This window comes from Triplophysa rosa, linkage group LG14 (assembly GCF_024868665.1).
Source record: "Triplophysa rosa linkage group LG14, Trosa_1v2, whole genome shotgun sequence".
NCBI lineage: Eukaryota > Metazoa > Chordata > Actinopteri > Cypriniformes > Nemacheilidae > Triplophysa > Triplophysa rosa.
This window is the reverse complement of record NC_079903.1, coordinates 3,361,093-3,383,895: the sequence shown is the minus strand read 5'-3', so window position 1 is coordinate 3,383,895 and position 22,803 is coordinate 3,361,093. Positions and strand designations below refer to the sequence as shown.

At 46.8% G+C, this 22,803-nt stretch overlaps 1 protein-coding gene across 3 annotated transcripts in view; it reads right to left on the bottom strand.

The window, feature by feature from the left end:
- Positions 1-7,416: 7,416 nt before the first annotated feature.
- lrfn1 (leucine rich repeat and fibronectin type III domain containing 1) overlaps positions 7,417-22,803 on the bottom strand; it is a 309,368-nt gene continuing 293,981 nt past the window's right edge. For all 3 annotated transcript variants that reach the window (XM_057350501.1, XM_057350502.1, XM_057350503.1), the window contains exon 4: positions 7,417-9,714. In XM_057350501.1, the coding sequence (XP_057206484.1) occupies positions 8,835-9,714 (880 nt within the window). In that variant the 3' untranslated portion in view covers positions 7,417-8,834. The remainder of the gene's footprint in view (positions 9,715-22,803) is intronic.

The following is a 22,803-nucleotide window of genomic DNA, read 5'->3' as shown; positions in this document are numbered from 1 at the left end:
ATGCAGGCTTCTGGGGAAGAGGATGGGGTAAGGGAAGCATGCGAGGGAACTTTGGGAGGGGAAAGACATTCTGCTGCGGCAGAGTAAGGGAAGAAGCACAATACTTCAGGGGAAGGGGTAAGGGAAACATGCAAGGTATTCTATCAGAGGGAAGGAAAGAAGTTCTGCAGCGGCAGAGTGAGGGATTAAGCACGGGCCCCTGCGGGGCTGTCGCTCAATGCGATACTGGCTTCTGGTATGGGGGGGAGGGAAGAAGTTTGCTATGGCAGTGTGAGGGAAGAAGCACAATACTTCAGGGGTAAGGGAGGCATGCAAGGGATTTTATCGGCGGGAAGGAAAGACGTTCTGCAGCGGCAGAGTCAGGGATGAAGCACGGGCCCCTGCGGGGGCTGTCGCTCAATGCGATGCTGGCTTCTGGGGAAGGGGATGGGGTAAAGGGAACATGTGAGGGAATCTATTTGGGGGAAGTAAAGATGTTCTGCAGCGGCAGAGTCAGGGATGAAGCACGGGCCCCTGCGGGGGCTGTCGCTCAATGCGATGCTGGCTTCTGGGGAAGGGGAAGGGGGAAAAGAAAGCATGCAGGGAAAAATTACTTTGGGGAAGGGAAGATGTTCTGCTGCGGCCGAGCGCGATATGGAAGCCGGGCTCCTCTGAGTTTGAGTGGTGTAGCGATGCTGCTGCTTGCTTGCTGAGGAAGCTTGTTAGAAGATTGATGATTGATGCTAAATGATTCGGGTGACAAGGGTCCTGTGTGCTTCCCTGATGAGGGTCTTGCTTCGTTTAATAAAAAATGACATGGTTTCCGAATCGAGCACTGACAAATCTGAAATGGTGGGGTTGATTGAGGGGTAGAAATTGGACGTAGTGGTGAACTCTGATCCTCTGAGAAATCCAAAGAATGCCAGGATGAACATGGCATCGAGTGTGTGCGCGGTGTGCTTGGTGTGGTAGCCTCTGCGGAGAATTGAGATACATTTGGTCAGAACTTCTAAGGTGATAGGTTGTCTGGCGTCTTGGTGGGTGGGTTGGGCTCTCTGGATGCCTTTGATAAGCATGGATGTTTGAGAGCTGGCTATGGCTTGGGAGGGAGCATTGTAATTTAATTTGTGAAAAAAATGAATCCCGCTCAGATAACCTTTGATGAATCTTGCTTGGAGATGTTTGATTGTGTTGAGGAAAGAGATGAATGACGTGATGGAGAGGAGAGTAAAATCTGGGAAGGAAATGTTGTATGCATTATGAAATGCTTTGAAGTTTCTCTATGCCGTGAGGTATGAAAGTAGGGTTCTGTGGGAGATGGCTTGAATGATTGCGCTCAAGGATGCATCTATTAGAGTTTTAAGGGGGTGATTTAATTGAATGTCAATTCCGAATAGGGAGGGACAAGCGTTGGTATTGGGTCTGCTTCTGGTGCCAACAGCCTGAATTTCTGAAATGAAAAATGGGAAAGGGCGTCAGCTATCTGGTTTTTTACTCCTGGGACGTGCTTGGCTGTCAGAATGAACTGATCGCATGCAGAAATCCAAATTAGGCGTCTGAGAAAAGGCATTAAGGCGGGAGAATGTGAGCGGCCTTTATTAATGCAATGTACCGTTGCTTCGTTGTCGCAATGGACCATGATGGTGGAGGTGGACCATTCTTTCCCCTATAAATGGGCCGCCGCCACTAACGGATACAGCTCGAAAAGTGCTGATGACGCGAGGGACTGCGACTGTAAACTTGTGAGCTGGGGCGGCCATGTAGACGCGAACCAGCGACCTTGGCAATATCCCCCAAAACCGACGGAAGGAGCTGCGTCAGTAAATAAGTGTGTGTCGACGGGGAGAGAGATAATGTCGTTGTAAAAGAGAGAAATACCATTCCATCGTTTGAGGAATTTAATCCATAGACTGAGCTCGTCGCGGCATGAGCTGTCTAGATGGATTAAATCCTCCAGAGCATGAGCGGAGGATGCGAGGGAGAGGAGATGCGAAACGAAGGGGCGACCTTGCGGGATGATGCGCATCACGAAGTTCAGGTGGCCGAGAATTGATAATAGCTCGCGTTTAGAACAATGGTGTGTCTATGAGGGAAGAAGCGATCAAAATTGTCCTATCGATTTTTTCCTTGGGCAAGGAAGCTTGGAACTTTAGCGTATCCAATTTAATGCCTAGAAATTCGATGGACGTGCTGGGTTCCGAAGTTTTTTCGGGTGCGAGAGGGATGCCGAGCTTTGAGAATACTTCTTGGACTTTGGAAAGATGTGCGGCAGGGATAGATTCTGTCGGCGAGATTATTAGAAAATCGTCTAGTAGGTGGATGAGGTAACGAATGGCGTAGTTGTTAGAGAGAATCCAACAGATTGCCTCTGACAACATGTCAAAAATCTTTGGACTGCTTCTGCATCCGAAGGTGAGGCGGACGGAAAAGTAAAATGTTCCATGCCAACAAATGCAGAAGAGATGCCAAAAGTCTGGGTGTGTCGGCATTATTTTAAAAATGGACGTGATGTCGACTTGATGTCGTGATGTTGTGATGCCGTGCTCGGGCCGTTTTGATAAGCGTAATAGCTTGCTCGACGTCTTGGTAATGTAACGAGAATTCTTCGAGCGGGACCAGGCTGTTAATGCTTGGACAGGGGGAACTGTGTGGGGATGAAAGATCGAATATTAAGCGCTTTTTCCCGAAAATTTCCGCGTGGCTACGCCGATGGGGCTGACACGAAAAATTGAAAATGGTGGGGCGGTAAAGGGGCCGATCATGAATTTATCGTCAATCTCTTTTTTGATGAGGCGATCGACGATGTCGGGCTCTGCGAGTGCAGAACGGAGATTGGGGCATATGATGTTGTGAGAAAGTGAGCTCGCGATACCGGGATTAAAACCTTTTCGAAGACCAGACAGAATGTATTCTGTAAATTCATGATCGGGGTGGTTTCGTAGTTCAGAGGATAAATGCGACACATTGACAGGAGTCGACAAATAATTGTAAAATTGTTTATTGACATTTTTGCATACAGGGCAAACCAAGCGGGCGTGGGCGCCTCCACAATAATTGCACACATGCAGAAAGCGGCATCGTTGTCTCGTGCAACGGTCCGAGTTGAAGTTTCTGCAAGCTTCGTGCTTTTGTGTGTTGGTACCCCCTGCTGTGGCTGAACGTGCTTGCCGGATTAGCAGGCGCGGAACGTGAGCGGTGGAGATGGGGGGAGGCGAAGCCTGGCGATGGGAAAAGGCGGGGGTGACGTGGGGACAATCTGTGGTGTTGTGTGCCACTGAGCGACACACGCAAGACAGATTCTGGTACCCCAAAAACACCCTGTTGTGAAGCTCAGTGTCCAGTGCGCCCCAGTATGGGCACTGGTTCCACTGAGCTACCCTTATTGCACATTTAGCCGAAATCAATCTGTGATAAGTGTAAATATGCGTCCCCCCGTAAGAAAGCGCGAGCTCCGCGACTATGGCAAGATAGTCGCCGAGCTCACGCCTCCTATGGGGGAAACTCGAGCAAATGACTTCGATATATCGTGAGAAAGCAACAATGAATTCCGGGAAGGACAAAATGCGGCGACGACTATGGGACGTGTTTTTTACGGTAAATGAGAGTTCGCCGTGGGTGATCTGGCTTTCGGCTGACGGAGGTGCGAGTGGTGACAATAAGTGAAATAAATCTACGTCCGCACCTGCTAATATCTGCATCCTGATGTTGGTGGATACTGGAGTGGGTTCCAGAAACGGAGCATTGGGGGGCATCGGCATTGAAGTATCAGTCGGCCACGAGCTCAGGGCGGGGGCTTGAGTGAGAGATAGAGTGCCGATGGAGTGGTGGAAGTATCCTGAAGCCGCTGTTGGAGGCCAGCTCGGGTTGTACTGGTGGTTGGAGTATGTGGGTGCGTTGGAATGCTTCTCTGCACCTCCGAGCTGGAAATCGGCTGGTGTCTGCAACAGCTCGACTGGGACGCGGCCCAGACTTGCCGACGGCCCGCTGCGGCGGCCTGAGGTTGGTAGTTCTTGCCCTGCCGCGGAGGTAGTGGGCCCCCACTGGGCTTGCGAAGAACCTGGCGCCTGATTGAAATCCTCTGCGACTGCTAACTGTACAACAGAGGATGTGGGCGGGGCCCCTGATTGAAGAGATTGGCAGAGGCCGTATAGCTCTGCCTTGTTCAGCCGCTTGCTGGCGGTGACATCCCGTTTGGCCAAAGCAGTTCGAAGGCCAGCGATGGTCCACTTCCCGATAGCTGGGATGCCCGGGAGCGCAGAAGCGTATGACGACACTGGCGAGGGAGGAGGATGTCTGCTTGGCCGCGGCGATGAAGTGCAGTGGCGCTTCGAGGTGCGTTTGGCAACCTGGCGAGGCTGGCGGCCTCGGGTTGGAGCCTCGGGCTCCATTTCTGCAACCTTTCCAGGTTTGAAAAGCTGAGGAGTGCTTGAATTCGCCGGAGTTTCCTGCTGATCGGAGGTATCTCTTACTCAACTCAACTCAACTTTATTTATATAGCGCTTTTACAATTTTCATTGTTACAAAGCAGCTGTACATGAGACACATTGAATACAAGCAAAACAATCAAAGTTGTACCTGCAAAAACAAGAAAAGGTTGAAAACACAGAAGACAGACACACCCACACACAAAACACTCCACACACACAACACGCACACGCACCAACACACACAGACACAGAGACACACACACACACACACACACACGTACGTACACAGACAAGTACGCACACACACACACGCTCAGTGAGAGCACACATTTAGGATAAAGGAGAGAGAAGCACAGGTCAAATATAGCAGATAATAAATTCCTATATGCAATATTAATTAAGTAAAACTTTAAGATTCTAAAGCAGCCCCCCCGGTCAGGCAGATAGTGCAAAAACAGTATGCAAACGGTGGCGAGGAACCCAAAACTCTAATCGAGAAAAAAAACCTCAGGAGAACCCAGGCCCAACCAGGGGATTCCAGTTCCCCTCTGGCAAAAGCTGCTGCCTCTGCACAAGCTCCAGAGAACTTGCACAACAAGGCTAAATAAAATAAATAAACTTAATAATAAAATAAATAGTATAGTTTAGTTTAAGATTATCATTAATAATCTAATAGCATTTGAAGTTTTGTGGTGAAGACATGTCAAGAGACCGCGTCCTTCTTTATCCAGCTCTATCATCTCAGCTCTTGTCAGGTCCCCACTTCCCATTCTCCACTCTACCATCAGGTCAGGCCATGAACTGCATCCTGCTAGCTGTGGTAACCTTGGAACAATGAGACAAGACTGGCTGAGAGTAGAGTACTGTTCTGTACTCTTTGATGCAACAAGTACATCAGTTGTGTTTTTGGTTCCGGTTGATCTAACTAATGCAGCCTAAACCCTCAGAAGATTTATATTATGGATGAGTAGTGTATGCAAGATTAAAAAGATGCGTCTTTAGTCTAGATTTAAACTGACAGAGTGTGTCTGACTCCCGGACAGTGCAGGGAAGACTATTCCAAAGTTTAGGAGCTAGATAGGAAAAGGATCTACCACCTGCACTTGATTTTGAAATTCTAGGTATTACCAACTGACAGGACGCCTGAGAGCGTAATGCACGTGAAGGACTGTAATACAAAAGTAGTTCATTCAAGTACTGAGGAGCTAAACCATGTAAGGCTTTATAGGTAATAAGCAAGATTTTAAAGTTAACGCGATGCTTTATAGGTAACCAGTGCAACGTCTTACGACCGAGTTTGAGGTATCCGACATGTTTAATCCTTTAGAGATGGTTTCAGGCAGGATTCCTGGTCTGTTTATGTGCTGGTTCGCTTGAGCTGATAGGGTAGAGTCGTGATTGCTGATAGCGAACCAGCCGGTGTTAATTATATGCTCTGGCTTCTCCCGAACTTTGTTAATAAAACATCATATGTTAGTATGTTACTCACATACTGATCCGAATCAAAGCATCCTCTTCGGGTGTGATTTTTAGACGATCTTTCTCTCCAACGTCTCTCTGCTGGAAAGTATCTCCATAGATATCTGTGAGTACATATCTGCTAAAAGCCTCAGTACCGCGGGTCTTAACGCATCTCTGCTGGAAAGTCTTTATAATATTTACACAGGTCCTAGCTCCTGCCTGACTTTAATCCTTCTTTTTAAACTTAAAATCCACAAACCTTTTATTTTATGTAATACATAAGTCATAACTCTTTCTAATGCCTGCAAAATCTCTTCCCTGCGTCAACATGAGAACGACATCTTTTTGTACTGTGGTGGCCACCGTCGTGTTTGGACTGAGCGATTCGTGGCAAATCTATAATACAACGCTAGTGGCCGCTGTTAATTAAGAACTGCGCCTTTAATTGCATTATATGGAAAATAACCCTGGAAACCTTTCCTCAAAAGCCTCAGTTTGTTTTCGACAGAATAAACAAACACACAGAAGGCTTGTATGACATGTGGGTGAATTACCACTAATTTTTATTTTATAGTGAACTACTCCTTCAAGGGTCAATTTTTCCAAATTGAGATTTATATCATCTGAATAAAAAAGCTGTTCATTGATGTATGGTTTGTTAGGATATGACGATACCTGGTCGAGATACAACCATTTGAAAATCTGGAATCTGTGGGTGCAAAAAAATCTAAATATTGAGAAAATCGCTTTTAAAGCTGTTTAAATTAAGTCTTTAGCATAGCATATTACTCACAAAATAACGTAACGTTACAAAATATCCTCATGGAACATGAACTTTCCTTAATATCCTAATGACTTTTGGCATAAAATAAAAAAATATAATTTTGACCAATACATAAGTATTGTAATTGTTGAAACCAAACTATCTGAATGAATTAAGAGTTTCTATTTTTTGGGACCAAAGTTCATTTTCTTATTAAAAAGAGCTGAAGCATTTAGTTTCATTATAATTGTTCACATGTAATTAATGTGTTTTTAAAGGATGACATCTCGTGGAATTGTTCTGGCAGCGTTTGTGCAATTTAAACATGTCTAAATAGCACATTAAAAACTCTCTGCATGATAAATGCATCTCTTTAATAAGCAAATGCTTTCTTTTCTAGATGGGTTTTTAGCACTATAAAAGGATAATTGGGGACACAACTGTCAAAAGAATCATTACCACGTTAATAGATGCACAAATTGTGCCGGAGTCTCTGGCAGCATGTTCAGATGTGTGTTCACCGGTTCATCACTGTCTCATAAACAGAACAACAACATCATTCCATTAAACAACAACAGCACATGAATTCAACTGCAGAGAAATATCTCACCCGCTTCTGGACGATGAAGATCTGGGACATCAATGGAGTTTATCTACAGTTCTGCTCATGTGAAACCTCAGACAATCTGTGGATGTTGTCATAGTTTGTGTATCAACTCTTTCATGTGTTCGAGTATCATGCCATATATAAAAACTGTGACTAAACAAAAAATTGAGATATTTTAATTATAGTATTGCATAAATTCAGATTGATCTCACAGGAATTTGTGGATAGCACACAGAAACTTGAAAATAATCATCACGGCCTCATTGAATTCTGGAACAAAACAACATTTTCTGAAGGAAATATAAAACCAGAGCAACGTTTGATAGTGTGATAGTTGTCAGACAGATCTTTAGACCCTTGTGAGATTTTTACAGAAGTCCAAAAGAAAAATCACTGGATGATGAAAATCTGATTCATTGACCTGGCAGAAATCGCTGTGTAAAAGTTACACACTTAGAAAAGTTTTGGAAGAAAAGTGTGCAGAAAATGTACAAGCAGAGAAAGACGACAAGACACATTTTACAGTCAAACCACACAAAAAAATTTAATCCCCTTTTGCGAGGCATAAAGGATCCAAACTGTAATATTCTAAGCGATGACTGTGGTTTTTAATGTAAAAACCGTACGCCAGCACTCTGAACGTTTCGTAAAAAGTAATGTCAACTATGACTGGCTTATATATATATATATATAACACATACACTGAGAGATTTTAATATACCTATATATGTATCCCGGCTGTCGTCATAAGTGTCTTTCTCTTTTTTTTATCTAGACCAGCCAGATACAAAACAGATTTTCAAGACACAGTCACATCAGCACAACACTCGCTGGAGAACAGTCCTGCCCGTAACCCGGTCCATTCTTCCTGGAAAACGTCATTTGTATAGATCTATTTTGTAATTGTTTTTAGTTGTTATTGTTGTATAGACTGGTGCAATCCATATATATCTCGTGTCTTCTGTGCAAAAGTCTTTGAAAGTTTTCGATACACACATACACATACGCACACACAGCTCACCTGCATGAGTTTATTGTCATCATCACTGTTTTTTTTTAAGGACAGAGGAAAACATACATGTATTTAGTCACTTTCTCCTGCACCCTTGGCATCACAAAGTAAACCAAAAACAAACATGAACAGAGAGACTGAAACACAGGAGTGTGTTTGAACACAGGTATGAGCAGCATCCTCCACCGGTCGATCTGTTAGATAAGGCACCGCTGCAGTAGTGGAAATGGCGTGGTATCCGACTATCTTTAGGACCGCAGGAGGACGCAGGACAGGGTCGGATTGTGCTCTCACATAGCACACCAAATCCCGTTCCAAAACTCAGCGAGCTGCCCTGCGGTTCACCGGTGAAACCCAAACCACCGATTTATAATACTCAACAATCACACACAATGAGATTTGGCAGCTCTTGGTGTCAATTGCACTATGATATCGTCTAGACAGGCAGCTCGTTGGGTTTAAGAATGGAGCTAGAGTGTTATATCTCACGTGTGTTAACCGGATGTAGGGATCAATGTGCGACCACAACGACGTCTATATTTAGACACATCAAAAGACGTGTGGAGACATGCCTTTGTTTGTCCATCACACCGTACTCTCCAACATCCACTCCGTACTGCTAAACGTCACCCTTCGACTGCAGGGCGGCGACACATCAGCGTTAAGCTGGGTGGTGGATTTGTGCCGGCGGGTTCTGGCCCGTCGCGGGTAACTGTGGCTCTGGAACAGAGCGTAATCTCCGTCGAAGGAGAACCTGTGCCGAGTCCGGGCCAGCTCGCTGGGCAGCAACCCCATGTTCGCCAGCGCCCCCTTTCTGTCATTGAGACGCGGCGCCTCCGCAGGGCCGGCACCAGGCCCGATCAGGCACAGGGACATGGTGGAGCCCGTGAGGCTGCTATCCGTCTGGGTGTCATCAGAGGGCGGCGCGCCCAAGCTGGCCCGCCTGGAAGGCGGAGCTTTCTCCGAGCATATAGGCGGCAGATCCACCTTGAGCTCCTCCTGCATCTCCTCCATCTTCAGAAGGACCAGCGCATTACAGTCCTCCCCCGTGGGCGAGGGCCGTTCCTCGGCCAGCTGCAAGCGCTGCTTGGACCTGCTCCACCCCTGACTCCCGTTGGTCTGCGAGTGAACATGCATGGCAGATCTGCCGCATCGCGCTTTGCCCTTAGCTGCATCGCTGGCGCTGTAGGCCTTGTAACGGATCATGAGGATGATGATGAAGACGAGGACGGATGCCACGATGATCCCGCCGATGATGATGATCATGGTTCCGCCGAGGAACTGACTGTGGATGAAGCGACACTGACCCGCCTCTGCTGCCGTGTGAAACTGAACGCAGCCCACCACGCGTGTCGCCGTCAGGGACGTGATGCCGTCGTCATACACGGCCAACACGCACAGCTCATACTCTCGACCGGCGGCCAGATCATTGATCTTAAACGTCTTGCTCGTGGAGGGAATCATCCTGCAGAGAAAACGCAAGAAGAAATGAAAGTTTAATGCAGGAACGTAAACTGTAATATCTGTAAAAATACAAATATTCAGTGTTCAGAGAGTAAACTTCAGCCGTTACTATGATCATAGAAATAACAGAAACATACACTGAGAGATTTTAATATACAGCAATAAACACACACACACAATACAGCAATTAAAGCTGCGAGCAGCGATGATTGGGCCCTCGCACAAGTGCCACCACAACCAGTCGGCCTCAGGAACAGCGAACAGTGGACAATGTGCATATACACTGCGTTCCAAATTATTATGCAAATTGGATTTAAGTGTCGTAAACATTTAATTTTATATTGTTCAATTAAACTTATGGATGGTATTGTGTCTCAGTGCTCTTTGGATCACTGAAATCAATCTCAGACACCTGTGATAAGTAGTTTGCCAGGTGAGCCCAATTAAAGGAAAACTACTTAAGAAGGACGTTCCACATTATTAAGCAGGCCACAGGTTTCAAGCAATATGGGAAAGAAAAAGGATCTGTCTGCTGCCGAAAAGCGTCAAATAGTGCAATGTCTTGGACAAGGTATGAAAACATTAGATATTTCACGAAAACTTAAGCGAGATCATCGTACTGCGAAGACATTTGTGGCTGATTCAGAGCACAGAAGGGTTCGTGCAGATAAAGGCAGAATGAGGAAGGTTTATTCCAGACAAATTCATCGGATTAAGAGAGCAGCTGCAAAAATGCCATTGCAAAGCAGCAAACAGGTATTTGAAGCTGCTGGTGCCTCGGGAGTCCCGAAAACCTCAAGGTGTAGGATCCTCCAGATGCTTGCAGTTGTGCATAAACCTACTATTCGGCCACCCCTAACCAATGCTCACAAGCAGAAACAGTTGCAGTGGGCCCACACATACATGAAGACTAATTTTCAAACAGTCTTGTTTACTGATGAGTGCCGTGCAACCCTGGATGGTCCAGATGGATGGAGTAGTGGATGGTTGGTGGATGGCCACCATGTCCCAACAAGGCTGCGACGTCAGCAAGGAGGTGGCGGAGTCATGTTTTGGGCTGGAATCATGGGGAGACAGCTGGTGGGCCCCTTTAGGGTCCCTGAAGGTGTGAAAATGAACTCTGCAAGGTATGTAGAGTTTCTGACTGAGCACTTTCTTCCATGGTACAAAAAGAAGAACCATGCCTTCCGTAGCAAAATCATCTTCATGCATGACAATGCACCATCTCATGCTGCAAAGAATACCTCTGTGTCATTGGCTGCTATGGGCATAAAAGGAGAGAAACTCATGGTGTGGCCACCATCCTCCCCTGACCTCAACCCTATTGAGAACCTTTGGAGCATCCTCAAGCGAAAGATCTATGATGGTGGGAGGCAGTTAGCATCAAAACAGCAGCTCTGGGAGGCTATTCTGACATCCTGCAAAGAAATTCAATCAGAAACTATCCAAAAACTCACAAGTTCAATGGATGCAAGAATTGTGAAGGTGATATCAAAGAAGGGGTCCTATGTTAACATGTAACTTGCCCTGTTAGGATGTTTTTGATTGAAATAGCTTTTGATTTCAGTAAATATGACCTCCTAATGCTGCAAATTCAACAAATGACCATTTTCAGTTTTTTACAACCTATGAAATGTTTTCAAACTCTGTTGTGCATAATAATTTGGAACAGTGCATTTTGAGTTTTTCATTTTTTAAATAAATACTGTTGTCAGTGGGAGGTTTGTTCAATAAAATTCCAAATGTACCCTAACTGTTGATTACTTGAAAATTATACTGACTGTCATTTGCATCGACAAATTAGGAAAACCAGAGAAAGATATCATTTGCATAATAATTTGGAACGCAGTGTAGGGAGTTACATTATAGAAAGACTCAATACCGTAGGTTAATATTGACATATTGCATTCACTAAGCATGCGTACGCACAAATTTGTGCATGAAACCGGCATATGAACGTTCAACGTCAAGGTCTACGCCACTTAGCATCACAAAAAACTTCACTTGAGACTAACCAAATAATAATAATACATTCATTTTATATAGCGCCATTAAAAGTTTCTATCTCAAAGTGCTGCACAAAAATCAAAACAATACATCACACATTAATAAAACAGCTCAATAAAATACTGTATAAAACAAAACAAAAAGATCCAGTCAAGTAAAAGCAGTCCTGAATAAAATGTTTTAAGAAGAGATTTAAAAGTGGCTACTGAGTTTGCCTCCCTGATGTTTATCGGGAGAGAGTTCCAGAACATAGGAGCATAAGCAGAAAATGCTCTATCACCCATGGAGCAGAGCTGTGTCTTGGGAACACGTAAAAGACCATACTGAAAAGAGCGTAGATTTCGACAATTATGATGTTAATCTGATTAATGCATGACACCTGGAAATGGCAAAAACTGCACAGAACTTGCAGTGGAAATAGAAAATAAATTACTTCCCGGTGGGTTTAGAGCATGGGTCCCAGTGATTTCTTTCTTGGTATTGAGATGATGGACAAGTAAGTGCCAACCCTGCCCAATTGCTTAAGGAAAAGAGTAAATGGTAGGCAATAAAATTAATGCAGGCGAATTATATATTTATTTATATGTGCCACATTCCCTGTTGCCAGTTGGTGGCGCTATGACTATAAGTGAACACTGACATGGATATGTGTTTAGGTCAGAACTAAAGTCAAACATGTGAAGTTTTGGGCTGGTCAGACATTGTGTGCCTGAGTTACTATAGCTTCCTGTTTCATGGTGAATAGAAAAAAAATGACTTCCCGGTGGGTTTAGAGCATGGGTCTAAGAGATTTCTGTCTTGGTATTGAGATGATAGACAAGTAAGTGCCACCGCTACCCGATTGCGTTAGGAAAACAGTAAATGGTAGGTGATAAAATTAATGCAGGCGAATTAAAGTAGGATTTGTTATTTATTTAAATGTGCCACATTCCCTTTTGCCAGCTGGTGGCGCTATTGCTATAAGTGAACACTGACATGGATATGTGTTCACGCCAGGACTCTTATCAAACATGTGAAGTTTGGGGCTGGTCAGACATTGTGTACCTGAGTTACTATAGCCTCCGGTTTCATGGTGAAACATCAAACTTTGTCAGGCCACCACGGACACGCCCCTCAACGAAAAGTCAGGAACTTGCAATGTATCATCACAAAGGTCTGAAGATCATACTGTCCAAATATGATGCTGACCTGTTTGAATCTCTATGAGGAGTTAATCACAGTTTAAAACACACCACTTCCTGTTTCCTGCTGGTGGCGCTATAACTGTATCTGAATATTACCATGTAGATGTCTTCAGGCCAGGACTTTTTTCAAATGTGTGAAGTCTGGGTGAAGTCTGCGGCCTGTTGGACATTGTATGCCTGAGTTACAAAAACTTCCTGTTCATGGCGAAACGCCGCCAGGCTGCCAGGGCCATGGCAGGCCGCCAGGGTCATGTTCCCCCACGAAAAGTCAGGATCTTCGCAATTTAGCATCGCAAAGGCCTTAAGATGAGAATGACATGAATACGACGAATATGATCGGATTAAAACTCTACGAGGAGTTTGTTAAAGTACGACGCCTGGAAATTGCAAAAGATTACCAAATTGCACAAGGAAATTAAAAATAACAGACTTCCTGTTGGGTTTAGAGATACGCTACAAGATACTTTTTTTAATGATTCAGGGTGTTCTATTAGCCCATCAAATTTGGTGCATGTATGTTAAGCGTAGTGGTCTGGGCAGTTCTAGGTGGTGCTATCGAGCCATTTTGCCACGCCTAATTTTAAAACCCCTATCAGACGTAAATTTTCACCAGGTCTGATGCGTGTGCAAGTTATTGTGAGTTTTTGAGCATGTTTAGGCCTTCAAAATTTCAATCAAAGAGGAAGAAGAAACATTACAGAAACAATAGGCCTCTGCACTGCGGTGCAAGCCGGTGGCTTGCTCCTTCGTGCTCGGGCCCTAATAAAACAGAGCTCTTTATAAACATGTTAATGAATAAAAGCATTTTATAAGTATTTAAAAATATATAATTAAATCTAATATATTTATATTTAAATAAATATTTACATTTATTTTACTATTGTAATTTAATATGAAACATTATAACATTATATTATAATATATTGTATTAATTTTACTACATATCTTAATATGCACTATTCAAGACTATTCATTGTCATTAAGAAAGATGGGGTAGCAGGGCAGTGGACAATAAAATACACATATACAAATATGAAAGAGAAATGTAAAATATACAATATACAAAATTTAGAATACAAAAATATAAAAAATATTTATATATATACATTATAAACCAGAAAAAAATCATACAAAATAAAAATACAAAAGAATATGAAAGGATTACAATAAAGAACACAGAAAAAATGACTAATATTAAAAATAAATGACCTGTAACCAATTGAAACAACTGGGAATAAGTAACATATGGGATATATATGTTCATTTAACAGATTTTATGCAAAGCATTTTACAAATTAGAGAATGTTTAGTCCCAGTGAAATTAAAAATGACAATTTTTATTTTTAATGACATATTGCAGCGTTTGTTGTAAATAGTTTATCAACGTGGGTAATTTTCTTTTTAAAATTCATGTGCCCTCATAATCTTCAGTTAATATCTGAAAATGCACTTCCACCCTGAAATGACTATCCATCTGAAATGACGTAAAGTAGTCGGCTTGGCCGGAGCATCCGTAAACTCCTCCCCTTCAGCTGTCAGTCTGCTGCCAGTTTCATTTCAAAGTCAATGCAACAGCTGTTTTTACACATCCAATCAATTCACAGTATAAAACACAAGCCACGCCCACTCATTTTATCCTTTGAAATTCCTTTTCACTCGGAATACATTAATGCATATAACCATAAAAAGAAGAGTTCAAATATCATTCTGTCTAAAATTATTTACATCACATGCAAAAAGATATTAATATTGGAAAGTTAAATCAAGAATAAGAAAGCACTGGACCGGATCCAGTATGAAATGGAAAATGGAATTTGAATAGTTAAAATAATTTCATAGTATCTATATTTGAAAACTTTCTCACATTTCAGACATTTCCCAGATCAATATTCAAACAGTCTGTAATTATGAAAAAAAAGATACGGAGTGTGTATTCACTTGTGTTATATGCTTTCCTAACTCGGGCGGTTCTGTTGCCGGTACCTTTGAGAGGTGTGTGACATTCATTGACTCTGTGATTTTTGGGCAGAAACAGGCTCTAAATGAAACGTTGACTTGCATTTACACCTCTCTTCACCTCAGCGCAGTGCTCGAGCCGTCGTTCTCAGCCCCGGTGGCTGATTGGCTTCTGTGAAGCGAGATGTTTTCAGCGCTCGGCGAGGCGTGAGACGGTCCCGGAGGTCACGGTGACAAAACGCTCTGTCATTATAAGTGATGAGCTTACAGTCACAGGTCAAAGGTTAAAAGGTGCGGGGGCTAAAAATGCTCTGACGTTCGTTTATAGAGACCTCAGTGACACAGAGCGGGACGGAGAGAATTGTGGAATAAAATGGGCAATAAAAATTACATACATTGAAGAATATACGTCTAGATGAGTTCGTTTGACCCAGGAGACATCTAGGAACAGCACAGAACACCTTAGCAAACACATAGCAACGCTCTGTCAACCATCCACAGCATCACAGGGTGAGTTTTACACTGACATCTTCCGTCAAATCTCACACATTCTCATCCCAGCTGAGAGCTCTGAATGACGAGTGTGTGAATCATTTCTGTGCCGCAGAATCATCCGTCATCATTCAGACTAACTTCAATCTGAACAGAATTCATTTCTTCTATCACCTTCATCCTAAAGTGAAAGAGTGTGTAGGCTGTGTGTTCAGAGTGCAGATAAACATATGGATCTGTTGACAGAGTTTTAACTTTATTTACAGCCCCCCTCTCTCTCTCCGTTCTTCTCTCATCTATTAATGTCCTCCCACACTGAGCCTTCACAGATCAGGTTGTCAGCACCACTCTGTCCTGTATATTCATCCTCTACAATATTAGGAAAATTAGCCCTTTCCTATCCGAGCATGCTATGCAAGTCCTAGTCCAGGCTCTTGTCCTGTCCAGACTGGACTATTGCAATGCGCTACTAGCTGGATTTCCTGCTTGCACAACAAAACCTCTACAGATGATCCAGAATGCACCCTATAGTCGCTCGTATGAAATTCAAGACTCTGCTCCTGGCCTACAAGACCACCAAGGGTTTGGCACCCCCTTATCTTCATTTGCTAATGCAGACTCTTGTACCCGCCAGATCCCTATGCTCTGCAAATGAACGACGTCTTGTGGTGCCTTGTGTCAGCCCAAAAAGGTAAAAGATCGCTCTCACGCACCTTCTCTGGATCGGTTCCACATTTGAAGAATGATCTGCCCGCTGCTACAAGATCAGCAGATTCTGTAGCCATCTTTAAGAATCGACTGAAAACACATCTCTTCCGTCATCACCTGACCGATCAGTTCTGACTTATATCTTTTCTACTCTTTCTATATAAAAAACAAAAAACTTAGCTCTGTATAATTTGGTAGGCTATATGAGACCAGTTCCCTTTCTGTCGGTCTCTAGACGTTGTGTCGAACCGACAGAATGGGGTTTGTCTTGAGAACCTATCATCTTCTGAGTATTTAGAAAAGGCCAATAAAAATTGGCGAATGAAATTTGCATGCAGGGCTCCTCCCCGGATGTCCGGTTATAAGAGGGAAGCCGGCGTGCTCATTCATTCACCTTTTGTTCTTCAGAGCCTACGCATCTGATGAGCTTCTCTACGATCTTGGTGATCATTCTTTCTGCTGGAATCTACGACGTGGACAGCGGACGGTCCCTTCCTGCAGTGACTCTCCCCTGGGCGTCTCGGCATTTCCGGAAGTGTTCGAGCAAATTTCCTTTTCTAAAAGAGCAAATTTCTCCAGCATGGCTTATCCCGCTGTTCTCATGGGTGCAACACACTCATCGAGGAGGGGGACGGACACAATGCCTGCTTCCAGTTCGCTGGGGCAGACGTTGTGGATACGTCCTGCCCGCACTGCGGGCGGTGACGATTCAGACGTTGCGTCACAGGTGGCTGTGTTCCCACGAGACACAGCCACCACCTCGTTTTCTCCCCGTTCCGTGGCAGCAGGACTACGGCCCTGCCGTCCGCTACGGCAAGCAGCGAGGGTGATATGAGGATTACTGTGAGCGATAATCCGCCAGCCACGGGCTCACGGACCATTCACACCTTGTCTCGCTCATCTGACCATTCCCTAGGAGACGGTCTGCCGTCTTATTCCTCAATCGGGTGCAACACACTTATCGAGGAGGACACGATGCGTGATGATGAGATGTCTCTTGCAGCATCGGGGGGTGACGTACTGCCATCCGACTCCGACGATTCCACGGGCTCCCTCCCTCGGGGTGACGAGCCCAGGAAGAAGCGGACGTCGAAATGTCAGCCATGCTTTCCCGGGCCGCCGTGAGTGTTGGGTTGCAGTGCCCGCACTGCTTTTCCCAGCACTCGCGGCTGGATACATGGCGCCACGGGTTTGAGCGCGGCTCCAAGCCACGCCCGCCCCCAGTGCCGTGTTTACCGGAAGTGCATGAGGAACTTGGTAAGACCTGGACCGCCCCTTTCCGTAACGTTTCACGTCAAACAAAGTTCAGTCACCCTCTCTTCCCTCGAGGTTGAGACAGCTGGAGGATACGTTGTTGTCCCCCAGGTGGAGTATGCCGCCACGGTGCTCGTGCCTGTAGGCGGCAGCCACCTGGGGGGGGCTCGACCTAGACTCCCGTCCAAGGCATGTGGTGTCTCGGCATCTATGGTGTCGAGAGCTTACATTGCGGCGGACCAAGCTGCCTCCTCTCTCCACGCTATGGCTCCTGCCAGGCCAGGGCATTGAGAGAGCTCCATGAGGGTAAGACCGACCCAGCGCTTATGCAGGAACTCCGCACCGCCACCGACCTCGCTCTACGGGCGACCAAGGTGACCACGCGGGCCCTGGGTCGGACGATGTCCACACTTGTGGTCCATGAGAAACTCCTCTGGCTGATCCTTGCGCAGATGAGTAACGCTGAGAAGGTCCGCTTTCTCGACGCACCTGTCTCGCAAGGGGGGGGGGGCTGGTTGGTGTTACTGTCGAGCCGCAGCGGCCCAGCTCACCCCCCGCCCGTCGGGGGGGGGGGCGCGAGACCCACACGCGGCCTCCCCCGGAGGGTTCTCGACAGTAAGAAGCAGTCCTCCGTGCCGCAACTCGGCCGCCGTTGAGTCCCGTGCACTGTCTGCTTCCCAGCAGCCCTTGTCCTCTTTGACGCCCTCCTGCTCTGGCGCCCCCCACTCAGGCGGCCCCCCTGGAGGAGACAGCAAAGAGGAGACCATCGCCCCATCAGCAGCCACGGCGAAGCGGCTGTCATGGGAAGTCCTCAGGGGGATCGAGGCTACCATTGGGCCCGACCCCAGCCACATCGCTGGGAAGTCGGATAGGGACAGATCCTGCCCTGTCTCTCCATCTGCTGGCCCCCTCCGGGGGGCTAGCGCCCACTTACTCTCAAAAAAGGAGAGTTTTCCTCTCTCTCTGGGTTACCACAGCCGCTCTCACCCTCTGCATGACGGTGAACGGCAAACTCGACGTTGCGTCATGGCGAAGCGCAATGTCGAGTATAAACACCAGCCCTCAGCACTCTCAGTCAGACTCTCAGTGCATTGAGCTGCGCAGTCGCCAGGCAGGAAAAACAGCAGAGCCGATCTCCTCCGGCAAGGAATCCGTACTGCTAGCCATCGAACCACCCCACGGGGGGACGATGAAAAAGATCGTACCTTAGTCCCTGTCTCATTTTGGGAGCCTGTCTGGCTTCCCAGGCTGTCAGACTGGCTAGGGAAGACGATCCGTCTCGGCTACGCGATCCAGTCGCCTCACGCCCGCCAAGTTCAGCATCCGATATACCTCAGTCAGAGGCTGGGATGTTCCCGTACTTCGGGCCGAGGTCGCCACCCTTCTGGTGAAGGGAGTGATCGAGCCCGTCTCACCAGCCGAGATGTTCAACGGGGTTTACAGCCTGTACTTCATTGTCCCCAAGAAAGGCAGGGGGTTCCGCCCTATCTTGGGTCTGTGTGTTCTGAACAGGCACCTACACAATAGCTGCCTTTCAGGTTGATCACGCAGAAGCGCATCCTGACGTCCGTCAGGTGTCAGGACCGGTTCATGGCAGTCGACCTGAATGACACGTACTTCATGTCTCGATCCTCCCTCGACATCGGCCGTTCCGACGGTTCGCGTTCGAGGGACAGGCATATCAGTACAGCGTCCTCCCCTTCAGTCTGTCCCTGTCTCCACGAGTCTTTACGAAGGTCGTGGAAGCCGCCCTCCTTCCCTGTAGGGAAGGGGGTGTGCGGGTACTAACTATCTTGACAACTGGCTCAAGTTTTGGCACACTCTCGAGATCTGTTGTGTACACACAGGGACCTGGTGCTCCGGCACCTAGATCGGTGGGGCTACAGGTCAACTGAGAAAAGAGCAAGCTCTCCCCGGTGCAGAGCATCCTCTTTCTCGGTATGGAACTCGACTCTGTCCTCACGAGCGGCCTCTTCTCGTCCTGGTGCTCTTCTCAGCGAGAAGACCCACGGAGTTGCTCAGTCGGGTACGAGCTGTCTCATCCTCAAGAGAGACGGGGGAGTAACCTCTCCCCCTCCACACTGGGAATGTATGTAGCCGCTACGGCCGCTCATCATGACCGAAGTGCTGGGTAGCCCCTGGGACAGCAAGACCTGGTCATTAGGTTCCTAAGGGGCGCGAGAGGGTGACCACCATACCCGCGCTCCGTACCCTCTTGCGACCTAGGTGGCGGGCCTCAAGAGGCCCCGCCCCCTTCGAGCCTCTCGGGGTTGCCGCTCTTTCTCAGTCTTGATAAAGACGGCTTTCCGCATGGCGCTCACCTCCAAGAGGGTAGGGGATCTACAAGCACCCTCCGTGTCCACAGATTGCTTAGAACTCGGGGCCGGGATTCTCACGTTATCTTGAGACCCCGCCCCGGCTACGTGCCCAAGGTTCCCACCACTCTCCCGAGAGACCAGGTGGTGAACCTGCAGGCGCTCCCCACCAGGGAGGAAGACCCAACCTATCCGTGTTGTGTCCAGTACGCGCACGGCGCCTCTACTTGCACCGCACGCAGAGCCCAGAAGCTCTGAGCAGCTCTTTGTCTGTTTCGGAGGTCAGCAGGAAAGCTGTCTCCAAACAGAGGCTGGAGCACTGGATCGTGGATGCCCTCATTAGGGCATACCGATCTCTTTTCGCCCCTGCCCGTTGGGGGTGAGGCACACCCCTCGTGGGCACTGGCTCAGGGCGCCTCTCTGGCAGACATCTGCAGAGCTGCGGGTTGGGCTATGCCTAACAACTCCGTGAGGTTCTAATACCTACGCGCGGAACCGGTGTCAGCCCGCATCCTGGCAAGGTGTGGGACCGGCAGCCGGAAGGGCGTACGCCTACGGAAGCCCTTCCCTCTCCGGGGGGAGCAGTGGCGATCCCGCCTCACTTCTTTCCCCTCGGGTAAAGAACAGGCATTCCATCCATCACTAAGCACCATTCCAGGGGACAGGCTGGGCAGAGCAGCCCTGCCCCCTTAGGCCGGGTAACAGTTGAGTTATCTCCCACACAGCTCTAACCAGACCTAGTGCTCCAGACGTGGTAACCCCCCCTCCGTGGGCTGTTCCGTCTGATGTATCCTCATGAATGGTTCCCACCTTGGCAACCCATGACCTCCCCAGGTGGACTCCCACCTTGCGGTTAACTCCTGCAGTCCACACTTTCCTCCCATGAGTTCTCCCCTGATGGTGAGACCATGTGGTGTCTCCACTAATTCCTCCCTACGGTAGGTAGTGGCCTCTGCAGCGTTTTTCCCCCAGCGGGAATAATGCTTACCCAGTGGCCCGTACGGTGCCGGGCGGCTTCTCGCCATTTAGAGAACTAGGCCTCCGCCCGTGACGGCCGGTGATAGGGTCTTCCCAACTTTGTGTAAAGCTCTGGGTCCCCCTACCTCTCCACTGGAGGGTCATAATTTCGCGTTAGCATCTTCGTCTGACTCGCCCAGGCCAGTCAACGTCGCTCTGCAGAGATTTGTGACGCGGCTCAGTGCTGTGGCGTTTTCCATAGGAACCCCATTCTGTCGGTTCAACACAACGTCGAGAGACCGACAGAAAGGGAACGTCTTGGTTATGGATGTAACCTCGGTTCCCTGATGGAGGGAACGAGACGTTGTGTCCCTCATGCCACAACACTGGCCGCCCACCCCAGCGGTCGGGGGAGGATGCTTTAGGCTCCTCAGACCAAAGGTGAATGAATGAGCACGCCGGCTTCCCTCTTATACCCGGACATCCGGGGAGGAGCCCGGCATGCAAATTTTATTAGCCAATTTTCATTGGCCTTTTCTAAATACTCAGAAGATGATAGGTTCTCAAGACAAACCCCATTCTGTCGGTTCGACACAACGTCTCGTTCCCTCCATCAGGGAACCGAGGTTACATCTGTAACCAAGACGTTTTATTGCACTTATGCCTTTTGTTGTCCTTATGTTGTTCCAATTGCTTCCATTGTTTACCTCATTTGTAAGTTGCTTTGGATAAAAGCGTCTGCTAAATGACTAAATGTAAATGCAGTAAACAAATACGCCTGCTGTGTTAAACCCTGGCAATATTATAAAATTGTGCTCTAAATTATATCTTACACCCCACACGCTGATTCTCTTGACTTTTGAATGAATTAAACACAAGGTGATGGGATGTTCTGATGCTTTTCTATTGTACCTCAACAACACAACGTGTTTTAACAGATGATCACACTAAGGGCCAGATTTACTTAACAGGGCAAAATAGCACTAGAGCGCAATTTAAAAAAAAGTGCAGATGGGAGTGGGAATTTCAGCGGGTGATTTACTAACAAGGCACACGTTAAAAAACAGACGCAATATCTCATTTTCTTAATGACCAACGTAATCTACCAAGAGCAGCGCAAATTAGCGTAGGGTTAAGACTAGGGCTCTGCAAAAATTTCAATACAGCAAACTATCGCAATATTTTTTTTACGATAGTGTATCGATCGTTCAGCCTCTACTATCGATATATTCTTTAAATCAGGTTTTAAAGTCACAATACAGTACATAACGGCCATTGTCTCAAGCGGGAGTGAGCATGACGCTCCAGCTTTCAGATCCGATGCGTCGGTGAGCTTCGATTTTAATGTTGCACAGCCAGTGTGTTTACAGAGCGCATGAAACACACGTTCATTGTGATGTCATGAATGTGCCACCGCAGCATCTATAGGGCGGATGAAACATGACGCCTTAATAGCGCAAAGCGTCCTGAAAACACATCCATGTACTACGCATCAGTAAAACGTTAGACCTGTGTTATTTCTGTCAGGTATTTATTAACTTTCTGCCGTATTATGTCGCGACAGCGTAGAGGAACAGCTCAGAGTTTTTTTTTTTAAATGGACGGACAATGAGGTAGGGATGAGGCAAAAGACTATAAAGTTGCAAGATAAAGTGAAACTATCCTGGTGCTCCGCTGTCAAACAATAACTGTGAGTAATTAAACATTCCGTCTTCTAAAATGCAGTCTAAAGTTTGCACGAACTGACATTAATGCTGTTAAACTGAAGAGCTATAAACATCCCTGCTGAAAAAACGTCTTGGTTACGGATGTAACCTCAGTTCCCTGACGTTGTGTCGAGCTGACAGATGGGGTTCGTCCTTGAGAACCTATCGCTTCCGACTTCTTTAGAAAAGGCCAATGAAATTGGCGAATGAAATTTGCATGCCGGACTTTGCCCCGGATATCCGGGTATAAAAGGGAGATGGCGTGCTGCATTCATTCACCTTTGTTCTGGAGCCTGAGAACCTCTCACGACTGCTGCAGCGGGCAACACGTGTCGTGGCAAGAAGGACACAACGTCTCGTTCCCACAATCAGGGAACTGAGGTTACATCCGTAACCAAGACGTCCCCTTTCTGTCGGTCTCTCAAGGTTGTGTTGAGCCGACAGATGGGGTTCCTATGGAAAACGCCACAGCACTGAGCCGCATCACAATCTCTGCGGAGCGACGTTGACT